The 13,629-nt window shown below is 36.0% G+C and overlaps 1 protein-coding gene across 3 annotated transcripts in view; it reads right to left on the bottom strand.

Annotated features, from left to right (window-relative positions):
* Positions 1 to 271: 271 nt before the first annotated feature.
* Positions 272 to 13,629, bottom strand: part of akap17a (A kinase (PRKA) anchor protein 17A) — a 31,071-nt gene continuing 17,713 nt past the window's right edge. For 2 of the 3 annotated variants that reach the window (XM_079619674.1, XM_079619675.1), the window contains exons 3-5: positions 10,250 to 10,398; positions 4,094 to 4,334; positions 272 to 2,423 (exon numbers count right to left, since the gene is read on the bottom strand). In XM_079619674.1, the coding sequence (XP_079475800.1) occupies positions 1,713 to 2,423; positions 4,094 to 4,334; positions 10,250 to 10,398 (1,101 nt within the window). In that variant the 3' untranslated portion in view covers positions 272 to 1,712. The remainder of the gene's footprint in view (positions 2,424 to 4,093; positions 4,335 to 10,249; positions 10,399 to 13,629) is intronic. The other variant, XM_079619676.1, reaches the window with a different exon arrangement.

The raw sequence follows: 13,629 nt of genomic DNA, 5'->3' as shown, positions 1-13,629 counted from the left end.
AGTTTTAAATCAAACTGCGACTTTCTTGACTTTAAAATGTATCTTCTAAATTGACAAACATCATATGTGTAATTTAGGGCACAATTCAAACAAGATCAAAATATTTGTTGTCTCTCGCCATTGACTACCATACAATATTATTCCGAAATAAAGACCCATGGTCCACCGGAAGGGGAGGGGCTTAGGCTCTCTATTCCTATTTGACAAAAGACAACAGCATTTTTTCCTCTGTTTTCTCTAGTAAGGTAGCAGTGATTTCAAAAAAAGTTTTCACATTTCCACTGCATAAGCAGCCAAGTTTTATTGAAAGCCAGTTTTGCATGCGGTGATGTTTAGTTTAACAATGTAAAATGAATCAAGATACTTTCTATAATCCACTGCTTTATTGAGACCTGCCGGGAAGGTAACGCGAGTTAAAACATGTCCTTCAGTGGCGCTTCTGCCATAAAACAGTCTTCGTGACGACTTTACATGTGCGTTTCCAGCCCAACTCGAGTACTGGGCTTGTGCCGAGGGAAAACAAAGCTGGATTCCCCATTAAAAAAAAAAAACTCTATAAATCCAACTTCTACACAAGATTGGGAGTCCTATACAAAACTGCATTGAAATGAACAGATAATAAACACTTTCAAAAAAGTAAAATTCAAGTCATAAACCAAAGGATTGTAGTCTATGGAGTTTAATAACGCTGAACGAAACACTCGCTTCACAATCTGTGGCACAGACTACAACAATCAAAGCTTCAGTCTTTGTAAGGCAAACTAAAAAAAAAAAAAAAACGTGATACTTATGGGAAAAATACAGTCAGATAAGTTCAAGATACCCGTCATGATACTGTAGCGTTTAATTCAAGCAGTGAGTCGTACACACCGGTCAAGAACACGTCCAGCTCACACTTCACCTCAAAATCAAGTTTTAGAAATTAATCTTCTTTTTAAATTTAAATTTAAATCTTCGTTTAAAGCAAATGAGGCCGTTAATTAGAGACAATATTTAGGGATTGTTTTGCATGGTGACATTATTTTTGAAATAAAAATTGATGTAAAGTAATAATATATTAGTTATAATATTATAGATCCAAAAACTTATTTTCTTTGCTGTGAAATCTTTTTTTTTTAAACAAATCTGAATGATCCTAAAACAGGCTTCATGATTTTTATGAGAAAAGAAAGTCTGGGAGGGGGTATACAATCATTTTCAATAAGAAAAATTATAAAAAATAGCTTGTAAAAAAAAAAAAAAAAAAAAAAGATCCTTAATGGGCTTCATGTCTCTTATGAAGAAAAAACTAATTGTGGGGAAAATAAAAAATACAATCCTAAAACAGGCATAATTTTCATTATGAAAAATATAATTTGTTTGGGGAAATAATGAAAAATTAAATAAAACCATAATGATCCTAAAAAGGCTTCATGTCTTTTAAGGAAAACATTTTTAAAAAATTGGGGGCGAGGAAATAAAAATACAATCCTAAAACAGGCCTAATTTTCATTATGAAAAATATAATTTGCTACAGGGAAAAAAAATTAACAAATAAAATCGTAATTATCCTGAAGCAGGAAATTTGTTATGAAAAAGATACTTTGTTGAGAAAATAAAAAAATAAAGTCCTAAAAAGCAGGCCTGATTTAACTTTATGCAAAAGACAATTTCTTATTTTCCCTTCTATTTGTGTGTTGAGTGTGACCAGGACGCGCCGCACACGGCAGGTCTCAGTATCGTCTGGATCGGTGACGCGAGTGCCGGCGGCGGCCTCGACTGGACGAGCGACTCCTGCTGTTGCTGCTGTGACTCTTGCTGCTGCTCGGCCCGTGACTGTCCTTCCTCGCCCGGTGGCGCCGGTGTCTCGTGGTTCGGCTCCGGCGTCCGTTACGACTGTGACTCCGCCTCCCGGGACTGTGGCTCCGCCTCCCGCGACTCTGACTCCGCCTCCCGTTGCTGTGACTCCGTGTTCCGTTGCTAGGACTCCGTCTCCCACGACTCTGACTCCGCTTGCCGCTGCTGTGACTCCGCCTCTCGCGACTCTGACTCCGCCTCCCGTGACGTCGTGTATGATTCCTTCGCTCACGTCTCTCTCCGTCTGCTCGCTCCTCCACGCTCTCCGGTTTCTTTGGTTTGCCGTCCTGGTTGTCCGGCTTGATCTCGTCGCCGTTCACCTGCGTCGGGGCGTGGCAGATCTGCAGGTCCAGGTCGTTGACGGGAGCGCTCTCCATCTCGTTCTCGTCGGTGTTGGTGCTCTTCTTCAGCAGGTTTCCCAGCAGCCGGTCCCGCAGCTCGCGCTCTTTCCTCTGGAGCTCGAGCGCTCGCTTCTTCTCGGCCTCGACGCGCCGCAGCTCCTCCTCCTGCAGTCGTCGGCTCTCCTCCAGCTGATGGAGACGCTCCTGCTCCACCTTCTGCTGCTCCTGCTGCTGCTGCTTCAGGCTCTGAGAACACACACACAGCAATCAAACCGGCTTTATGAAATACGCTTCAAATTCCATTTTTTCCTCTTTCATTTTTATGGACTCTGTTTTTATGGTTAAATTAAATTTGAGTAATCATAAAAGAACAGCTATTTATAAAATCATGAAACTTACACAATTTAACAGCAGGCTACTAAAAGTTTAAGAAATATAAAAATTTTAGGGCCCTATGAAATCTTTTATTTTATGTTTTTTTTTAGTTTTTTTTTGTTGGTCCATTTAAATTGTTTTGGAGTCGTTTTAAACGATTAATTAAAAATGTTGTACTCAAAAAGCATGACTAAACTAAAATCATGACACTTATACACTTTAACAAAAAAATATAAAAAGTTCAAGAAAAAGGACATTTAAAGGTGCTATGAAACCCTTTTATTTTTTTCACAAATTCTGTTTTATTTTTGTCCAAATTTAATTTTTTTTCCACTTAAATTTTCTGGACTCTGTTTTTATGGTTAAATTACATTTTAGCAATCATAAAAGAAGATCTATTTATAAAATCATGAAACTTATACAATTTAACAGCAGGCTACTAAAAGTTTAAGAAATATAAACATTTTAAGGCCCTATGAAATCTGTTTTTTATTTTTGTCCAAATTCCATGTTTTTTTTTTTTCATTTAAATTGTTCTGGAGTCGTTTTAAAGGATTAATTAAAAATTTTGTAATCAAAAAGCATGACTAAACTGAAATTATGACACTTATACACTTTAACAAAAAAGTTCAAGAAAAATGACATTTTAAGGCGCTATGAAACCAGTTTTAATTTTGTCCAAATTTCATTTTTTTCCCGCTTCAATTTTCTAGACTCTGTTTTTATGGTTAAATTAAATTTTAGCAATCATAACAGAATGTCTAATTAATTAAAATCATGAAATTTAACAGCAGCCTATTGAAAGTTTAGAAAAATCTGGCCCTATGAAATCTGTTTTATTTTTGTCCAAATATGGTTTGTTATTCTGGAGTCCGTGATTATAATTTTAATTTTAGTAATAAAAAAGGATGACTAACTAATTAAAATCATGAAACGTATACACTTCAAAAACAATTATTAAAAGTTGAAATTTTTAAGGCCCTATTAAATCCTTAAATTTTTTCTCCAAATTCTTTTTTTTTTTCCATTTAAAATTTTCTGGACGCTGTTTTAATGATTCAAATAATTGATCATTTTAAACTTTTTTAAATTAGTTATGCTTTTTGATTAATCAAAAACTGTAGAATAGTAATATATCTCAGTCATAATTTCCTCAAGTTAAACCGAACTTTTATTTTGGCGGGTTGTTGTCATGAAGACCTTTGAGTTTGAGTGTGCATTTCTCAAATTAAATGGTGATTCTGTCGCTGAAATCATAATAGAACTATTACTGTAAAATCAGACATAACAGTCACACTGCGAATAATAGGAGTCACCGGCTACGTTTACATGCACAACCTTTGTTTCAATCGGACTAAATTAATTCGACTGTATGATAAACAGTGTCCTGATTAAATACTGTCCTCGTGTGCGCTGGAGTTGTGATGGCATAGAGTGCTGTTTTATCTCTATAAATAAAGGATGTGACTTCACTTATAGCGCAGCTGAAGCGTTAAGCATTTATTTCTGAACGGGGTGTCGTCCGAGGTCATGTGACGCACCTTTGCTCGGCTCAGTAACTCCGCGATGAGCCGGATGGACTCCAGGTTCCTCTGAGCCAGCAAGAGTTTCCTCTCCTCCATCACGATCTTCTGGTGGAGCTTCTTCTGTTCTTCCTCCTGCTGCTTCTTCATCTTCTTCTGGCTCTTCTTCTCCTCCTTCTCCTTGATCTTCTGCTCTCGTTTACGCAGTTTCTCCTCCCGCTTTCTCTCCTTCTCCTGCTCCTCCTGCTCACGCTGTTTCCTGAAACACCACCACACTCACTCATTACTGGAGATTCTCTACACGTGTCCAGTAAAATAGAGTTAGGTGATGAAGTAGAGTTAGGTTATACAGTAAAATAGAGTTAGGTGATGAAGTAGAGTTAGGTGATGAAGTAGAGTTAGGTGATACAGTAAAATAGAGTTAGGTGATGAAGTAGAGTTAGGTGATGAAGTAAAATAGAGTTAGGTGATGAAGTAGAGTTAGGTGATGAAGTAAAATAGAGTTAGGTGATGAAGTAAAATAGAGTAAGGTGATGAAGTAAAATAGAGTAAGGTAATGAAGTAAAATAGAGTTAGGTGATGAAGTAAAATAGAGTTAGGTGATGAAGTAGAGTTAGGTGATGAAGTAGAGTTAGGTGATGAAGTAGAGTTAGGTGATGAAGTAAAATAGAGTTAGGTGATGAAGTAGAGTTAGGTGATGAAGTAAAATAGAGTTAGGTGATGAAGTAAAATAGAGTAAGGTGATGAAGTAAAATAGAGTAAGGTAATGAAGTAAAATAGAGTTAGGTGATGAAGTAGAGTTAGGTGATGAAGTAGAGTTAGGTGATGAAGTAGAGTTAGGTGATGAAGTAGAGTTAGGTGATGAAGTAAAATAGAGTTAGGTGAAGAAGTAAAATAGAGTTAGGTGATGAAGTAAAATAGAGTAAGGTAATGAAGTAAAATAGAGTTAGGTGATGAAGTAGAGTTAGGTGATGAAGTAGAGTTAGGTGATGAAGTAGAGTTAGGTGATGAAGTAGAGTTAGGTGATGAAGTAAAATAGAGTTAGGTGAAGAAGTAAAATAGAGTTAGGTGATGAAGTAAAATAGAGTAAGGTAATGAAGTAAAATAGAGTTAGGTGATGAAGTAGAGTTAGGTGATGAAGTAGAGTTAGGTGATGAAGTAGAGTTAGGTGATGAAGTAGAGTTAGGTGATGAAGTAAAATAGAGTTAGGTGAAGAAGTAAAATAGAGTTAGGTGATGAAGTAAAATAGAGTAAGGTAATGAAGTAAAATAGAGTTAGGTGATGAAGTAGAGTTAGGTGATGAAGTAGAGTTAGGTGATGAAGTAGAGTTAGGTGATGAAGTAGAGTTAGGTGATGAAGTAAAATAGAGTTAGGTGATGAAGTAAAATAGAGTTAGGTGAAGAAGTAAAATAGAGTTAGGTGAAGAAGTAAAATAGAGTTAGGTGATGAAGTAAAATAGAGTTAGGTGATGAAGTAAAATAGAGTTAGGTGATGAAGTAAAATAGAGTTAGGTGATTAAGTAGAGTTAGGTGATGAAGTAGAGTTAGGTGATGAAGTAAAATAGAGTTAGGTGATGAAGTAGAGTTAGGTGATGAAGTAAAATAGAGTTAGGTGATGAAGTAAAATAGAGTAAGGTGATGAAGTAAAATAGAGTTAGGTGATGAAGTAAAATAGAGTTAGGTGATGAAGTAGAGTTAGGTGATGAAGTAAAATAGAGTTAGGTGATGAAATAGAGTTAGTTGATGAAGTAGAGTTAGGTGATGAAGTAGAGTTAGGTGATGAAGTAGAGTTAGGTGATGAAGTAAAATAGAGTTAGGTGATGAAGTAAAATAGAGTAAGGTAATGAAGTAAAATAGAGTTAGGTGATGAAGTAGAGTTAGGTGATGAAGTAGAGTTAGGTGATGAAGTAGAGTTAGGTGATGAAGTAGAGTTAGGTGATGAAGTAAAATAGAGTTAGGTGATGAAGTAAAATAGAGTTAGGTGATGAAGTAAAATAGAGTTAGGTGAAGAAGTAAAATAGAGTTAGGTGATGAAGTAAAATAGAGTTAGGTGATGAAGTAAAATAGAGTTAGGTGAAGAAGTAAAATAGAGTTAGGTGATGAAGTAAAATAGAGTTAGGTGATGAAGTAAAATAGAGTTAGGTGATGAAGTAAAACAGAGTTAGGTGATGAAGTAAAATAGAGTTAGGTGATGAAGTAAAATAGAGTTAGGTGATGAAGTAGAGTTAGGTGATGAAGTAAAATAGAGTAAGGTGATGAAGTAAAAAAGAGTTAGGTGATGAAGTAGAGTTAGGTGATGAAGTAGAGTTAGGTGATGAAGTAAAATAGAGTTAGGTGATGAAGTAAAATAGAGTAAGGTGATGAAGTAAAATAGAGTTAGGTGATGAAGTAAAATAGAGTTAGGTGATGAAGTAAAATAGAGTTAGGTGATGAAGTAGAGTTAGGTGATGAAGTAGAGTTAGGTGATGAAGTAAAATAGAGTTAGGTGATGAAGTAGAGTTAGGTGATGAAGTAGAGTTAGGTGATGAAGTAAAATAGAGTTAGGTGATGAAGTAAAATAGAGTTAGGTGATGAAGTAAAATAGAGTTAGGTGATGAAGTAGAGTTAGGTGATGAAGTAAAATAGAGTTAGGTGATGAAGTAAAATAGAGTAAGGTAATGAAGTAAAATAGAGTTAGGTGATGAAGTAGAGTTAGGTGATGAAGTAGAGTTAGGTGATGAAGTAAAATAGAGTTAGGTGATGAAGTAAAATAGAGTTAGGTGAAGAAGTAAAATAGAGTTAGGTGATGAAGTAAAATAGAGTTAGGTGATGAAGTAAAATAGAGTTAGGTGAAGAAGTAAAATAGAGTTAGGTGATGAAGTAAAATAGAGTTAGGTGATGAAGTAAAATAGAGTTAGGTGAAGAAGTAAAATAGAGTTAGGTGATGAAGTAAAATAGAGTTAGGTGATGAAGTAAAATAGAGTTAGGTGATGAAGTAGAGTTAGGTGATGAAGTAAAATAGAGTAAGGTGATGAAGTAAAAAAGAGTTAGGTGATGAAGTAGAGTTAGGTGATGAAGTAGAGTTAGGTGATGAAGTAAAATAGAGTTAGGTGATGAAGTAAAATAGAGTAAGGTGATGAAGTAAAATAGAGTTAGGTGATGAAGTAAAATAGAGTTAGGTGATGAAGTAAAATAGAGTTAGGTAATGAAGTAAAATAGAGTTAGGTGATAAAGTAGAGTTAGGTGATGAAGTAAAATAGAGTTAGGTGATGAAGTAGAGTTAGGTGATGAAGTAGAGTTAGGTGATGAAGTAAAATAGAGTTAGGTGATGAAGTAAAATAGAGTTAGGTGAAGAAGTAAAATAGAGTTAGGTGATGAAGTAAAATAGAGTTAGGTGATGAAGTAGAGTTAGGTGATGAAGTAGAGTTAGGTGATGAAGTAAAATAGAGTTAGGTGATGAAGTAAAATAGAGTTAGGTGATGAAGTAAAATAGAGTTAGGTGATGAAGTAAAATAGAGTTAGGTGAAGAAGTAAAATAGAGTTAGGTGAAGAAGTAAAATAGAGTTAGGTGATGAAGTAAAATAGAGTTAGGTGATGAAGTAAAATAGAGTTAGGTGATGAAGTAGAGTTAGGTGATGAAGTAAAATAGAGTAAGGTGATGAAGTAAAAAAGAGTTAGGTGATGAAGTAGAGTTAGGTGATGAAGTAGAGTTAGGTGATGAAGTAAAATAGAGTTAGGTGATGAAGTAGAGTTAGGTGATGAAGTAGAGTTAGGTGATGAAGTAAAATAGAGTAAGGTGATGAAGTAAAATAGAGTTAGGTGATGAAGTAAAATAGAGTTAGGTGATGAAGTAAAATAGAGTTAGGTGATGAAGTAGAGTTAGGTGATGAAGTAAAATAGAGTTAGGTGATGAAATAGAGTTAGGTGATGAAGTAGAGTTAGGTGATGAAGTAGAGTTAGGTGATGAAGTAAAATAGAGTTAGGTGATGAAGTAAAATAGAGTAAGGTAATGAAGTAAAATAGAGTTAGGTGATGAAGTAGAGTTAGGTGATGAAGTAGAGTTAGGTGATGAAGTAGAGTTAGGTGATGAAGTAGAGTTAGGTGATGAAGTAAAATAGAGTTAGGTGATGAAGTAAAATAGAGTTAGGTGATGAAGTAAAATAGAGTTAGGTGAAGAAGTAAAATAGAGTTAGGTGATGAAGTAAAATAGAGTTAGGTGATGAAGTAAAATAGAGTTAGGTGAAGAAGTAAAATAGAGTTAGGTGATGAAGTAAAATAGAGTTAGGTGATGAAGTAAAATAGAGTTAGGTGATGAAGTAGAGTTAGGTGATGAAGTAAAATAGAGTAAGGTGATGAAGTAAAAAAGAGTTAGGTGATGAAGTAGAGTTAGGTGATGAAGTAGAGTTAGGTGATGAAGTAAAATAGAGTTAGGTGATGAAGTAAAATAGAGTAAGGTGATGAAGTAAAATAGAGTTAGGTGATGAAGTAAAATAGAGTTAGGTGATGAAGTAAAATAGAGTTAGGTGATGAAGTAGAGTTAGGTGATGAAGTAAAATAGAGTTAGGTGATGAAGTAGAGTTAGGTGATGAAGTAAAATAGAGTTAGGTGATGAAGTAAAATAGAGTTAGGTGATGAAGTAAAATAGAGTTAGGTGAAGAAGTAAAATAGAGTTAGGTGATGAAGTAAAATAGAGTTAGGTGATGAAGTAGAGTTAGGTGATGAAGTAGAGTTAGGTGATGAAGTAAAATAGAGTTAGGTGATGAAGTAAAAAAGAATTAGGTGATGAAGTAGAGTTAGGTGATGAAGTAGAGTTAGGTGATGAAATGGAGTTAGGTGATGAAGTAAAATAGAGTAAGGTGATGAAGTAAAAAAGAGTTAGGTGATGAAGTAGAGTTAGGTGATGAAGTAGAGTTAGGTGATGAAGTAGAGTTAGGTGATGAAGTAGAGTTAGGTGATGAAGTAAAATAGAGTTAGGTGATGAAGTAGAGTTAGGTGATGAAGTAAAATAGAGTAAGGTGATGAAGTAAAATAGAGTTAGGTGATGAAGTAAAATAGAGTTAGGTGCTGAAGTAAAATAGAGTTAGGTGATGAAGTAGAGTTAGGTGATGAAGTAAAATAGAGTTAGGTGATGAAGTAGAGTTAGGTGATGAAGTAGAGTTAGGTGAAGAAGTAGAGTTAGGTGATGAAGTAAAATAGAGCTAGGTGATGAAGTAAAATAGAGTTAGGTGATGAAGTAAAATAGAGTTAGGTGATGAAGTAAAATAGAGTTAGGTGATGAAGTAGAGTTAGGTGATGAAGTAAAATAGAGTTAGGTGATGAAGTAAAACAGAGTTAGGTGTTAAAGTAAAATAGAGTTAGGTGATTATTTTACTTTATGCCCTAACTCTATTTTACTTAATCACCTAACTCTATTTTACTTCATCACCTAACTCTATTTTACTTTATCCCCTAACTCTATTTTACTTTATCCCCTAACTCTATTTTACTGTATCACCTAACTCTAAGTAAAATAGAGTTAGGTGATAAAGTAAAATAAAAGCTTGAATTGTGAAATAGTTTAGAGAGGAAAAAAAGCTTTTATAAAAGAGTTTAAAAAGCTTTAAGGTTTTAAGTCTATCAGACAAATAGTTTTCTATGCGGTTGCTAAGGTAATCTGGGTGGTTGCTAGGGTGTTGCTATGTGGTTGCTAGGATACTCTGGGTGGTTTCTAGGGTATTCAGGTTGGTTGCTAAGGTGTTTCTGTGGTTGCCAGCTAGGGCACTCAGGGTGGTTGCTAGGGTGTTGCTATGTGGTTGCTAGTGTATTCTGGATGATTGTGAGGGCATTGCTATGTGGTTGCTAGAGTATTCAGGGTGGTTGCTAGAGTGTTGCCATACAGTTGCTAGGGTGTTTCTATGTGGTTGCTAGCTAGGGCACGCAGGGTGGCTGCTAGGGTGTTGCTATGTGGTTGTTAGTGTATTCTGGGTGATTGCAAGTGTGTTGCTATGCAGTAGCAAGCGTACTCACGTGGTAGCTAGGGTCTTGCTATGCGGTTGCTAGGGTACTCACGGTGGTTGTTGGGGTGTTGCTATGCAGTTTTGAGGGTTTTCTGGGTGGTTGCTAGTACATATATTATCACATTGCTATCATGATCCATGCTAGTTGACAGACAGACAGATGGATGGATGTATAGATGAGTATAAACTAAAGGCCATACTTCTCTTCCTCCTTCCGCCGCTCCTCTTCCTCCTTCTCTCTGCGCTTCTGTTCCTCCCGCTGTTTCTCGAGCTCCTGGAGCTTCAGTCGCTCCTGCTGGCGTTTCCTCAGCGAGGAATCACTCAGGTGTTTCGTCGTGTCAAAGGTCACCTGAGAGGATGAATGATCAGGTTATGCTTATAATAAACATCTTAAAGGATAATTCCGGTATTTAACACTTTGAGTCTATTTTGTAGTTTGTTTTGGTGGACAAAGACATTTTGACAATGGCTCCTGTCTCGACTTTTTGACTATTTTAGAATTGCCCATGACCGCTTTATAATGGGAGTCTACGGCCGTGCACAAACATGTCCTCAACACAAACATGAACCTTAACGTTCGTTTTCAAAACTGTGCAACTCACCGAGTGGTTAGTGGTGTTCGTTGATGATTAAACCCAATTAGCGTAGCGAAAAACGTAGTCGTGTTTTATTTGGCATTTTGTAAAATCCCATGGATTTCCATTGGAGGACTCATTACTGCGCTACCGGAAACGGAAAGGGGGCTGTTTACATTTGGTTGTAGTCTTCTCGCTCGGTTCTCCGTCTCTCAGAAGGCTAGCGTGAGCAGAGCAACTATGTTCCCGGAGTAAGCGAAATAAACAAACAAAAAAATCATTACATCTAAAATGGATTAGGAAAGGTGGATTATCGCCATCTAGTGGTCGGGATTGTGCTAACGCTTCAGACTCAAATATCAAGCGGTAGTTTATACGCGGTTGTGAAGTGTCTGAAAAAATCGTTCCACTATAGAAAAATAAACGGATTGAAATCATATATTGCGCCGATATATTTGTTTTTAATCATCAACGAACACCAACTAACCACTCGGTGAGTTGCACAGTTTTGAAAACGAACGTTGAGGGCTGTTTTAAGGACATGTTTGTGCACGGCCGTAGACTCCCATTATAAAGCGGTCATGGGCAATTCTAAAATAGTCAAAAAGTCGAGACAGGAGCCATTGTCAAAATGTCTTTGTCCACCAAAACAAACTACAAAATAGACTCAAAGTGTTAAATACCGGAATTATCCTTTAAAGCTTCATATTTACTGCTATATGAACAAATGGTTCCATCAGTCTAAAAACCCTTTCAAGTGAAATATATAAATATATAAATATTTAAATAAGCATGTTCAACAAACAAACACATTTAAATTAGAAATATCGGTAACACTTTACAATAAGGTTTATTAGTTAACATTAGTTAATGTATTTACTAACATGAACTAACAATGAGCAATACATTTGTTACAGTATTTATTAATCTTTGTTAATGTTAGTTAATATAAATAAAGCTGTTCGTTGATTGTTCATGTTAGTTCACAGTGCATTAACTAATGTTAACAAGATTTTAATAAAGTATTAGTAAATGTTGAAATTAACAAAGATTAATCCTAAATGCTGTATAAGTGCAGTTCAATTAGTTCAAGTTAACTAATGTATTTAACTAATGTTTACTAAAGAACCTTATTGTAAAGTGTTACCGAAATATATTTAAATATGTATATTTTGTTTACTAATAAAATGTTTAATTGCCTTAAAAAAAAAAAGGTAATGATCCTGAAAATACACTTTTATGCTAAATATAATGAATGTTTTTTTTGTTTAAAGCAGCACTAGGTTACTTTTCTTTTTTTTGCTCTCGGGGTCCCCCTACAGTTGGGAAACAGTATTGTCCTCTACTACTGTCGTAAACTCTGTCATCCTACATGCACGTGCATTTGTTGACAACCATGATAGCCCTGAACACTGTAGGAGGAGTTCACATGCAGGTGTTCTGCTTGCGTCGCGTGTGAAATGTCTTCATCCAGGTACAGTGGCATATATTTCAGCATGTCATGATATGAATATAATTTCATGGGTTTTATTTTTTTTTCAAACGACAAATGATCGCGATGCTCACGTTTACAAGCCAGCGTCATTATAGTAGCCTAGTCTATTGGTTACCGTTTTACTGAATCTATATGATACTACTTCAATGCAATGTTTGAGTGGTAGATATAATAACCATATATCGTCAATATTATAATATCAAGCTACCATAGATGATTCTGCAAATTTTACAAATCGATTTGCAAATAAACAAATATCACAGACATAATAGGTATCCTAAAATATTATTTTGTACATCTTATATATTTACTTGCAAGAATGTAGCCCCTATCAAACTTGTACACGCCGTTTAGACATAGGCTTTCATTTGATATTTGAAAGTCCGCATCGGCATCGGCCACCTTTGATTTGTGAAAAAACGGGACATTCAGATTATTATTATTTTTTGGGGTCTGAGTCTGAGTTGTAGGTTGTACATAGTATTTTCTTTGACACTGGTGGCTCATCCGACTTTGTTGTGTCATCCTCATAGACAGTGGTTATCCTCCTCGTCCGTCTCTCTCCCCATTTCACACAATAGATGTAAATAGACAGTTTTTAAAAAGCTAGCTAGCAACTAAACTCACACTGTATCATCTTGGATGCGTGTTGATGCGCGCGCGCGACCGACAGCACAGGCAGTTGCTAGGCGATAAGTTGAGCTTCTAATCAAATAAAAGTAAACGCCTGGCATTGGCCAATCCACTGTTTTACCCATTTTTACCATGGTTTTTACCCGTTTACGGACACAGGATTGGATGTACTGTACACAACTATGAAGAAAACACAGTAGCGGTAGACGGAAACAGTTTAATTTGAAACCAGGAAATTCTACTTTAGAAGTAACGTATATTTTCACAAAAAAACGGGACAATTCGTGTCCCGGCGAAAGAATATGAATTTTCTGGGACTGTCGCTCAAAAAAGAGAATAATCCCTGGAAAACATCGAGCACCCCTCCTCCTCCTCCAGTTCACGCCAGCGAGGAAACGCTGGCCCAATGTTGATCCTCGTTCTGCCTTTAATACGATCACTTTCTCGTTTCCTCTTGTTGCTTTCCTCCGACAAAACCTTTGCTTTCTTGCTTTTCTGTGCTGCTTCGGCCATGACTATAACATTTGGCAAACAAACGCTAGTTTGGCTCGCACGTCCGATTTTAAGGAAGTGGGGGTGGTGGTGGAAGTGACGTATATGCCGTAAAGCAGTCGAATTTTGTAGTTCTCTTTGTTCGCCGGTTACTACCCGAAACCCGAAGTTTAAAAGTACGATTAAAAACGCTACAGACCCCGTCAGGCTATGGCAGACGTGTCATTCAACCTATTGTAAGTCGATGTACCATCACAAGAGACTTGGAAATATATTATTAAGGTTGAAAAGTTACCTGGTGCTGCTTTAATGTTAAATGGTTTAAGGATTAACTGAGTTCTAGACAGGTTGTGTGTGTGACACTTACACACTTTAACTTCAGAGT

This window comes from Phoxinus phoxinus, assembly GCF_949152265.1.
Source record: "Phoxinus phoxinus genome assembly, chromosome: 7".
In the NCBI taxonomy this organism is placed as follows: Eukaryota; Metazoa; Chordata; class Actinopteri; order Cypriniformes; family Leuciscidae; genus Phoxinus; species Phoxinus phoxinus.
Note: the sequence above shows the minus strand (reverse complement) of the source record. Positions and strands in the feature narration are given on the sequence as shown.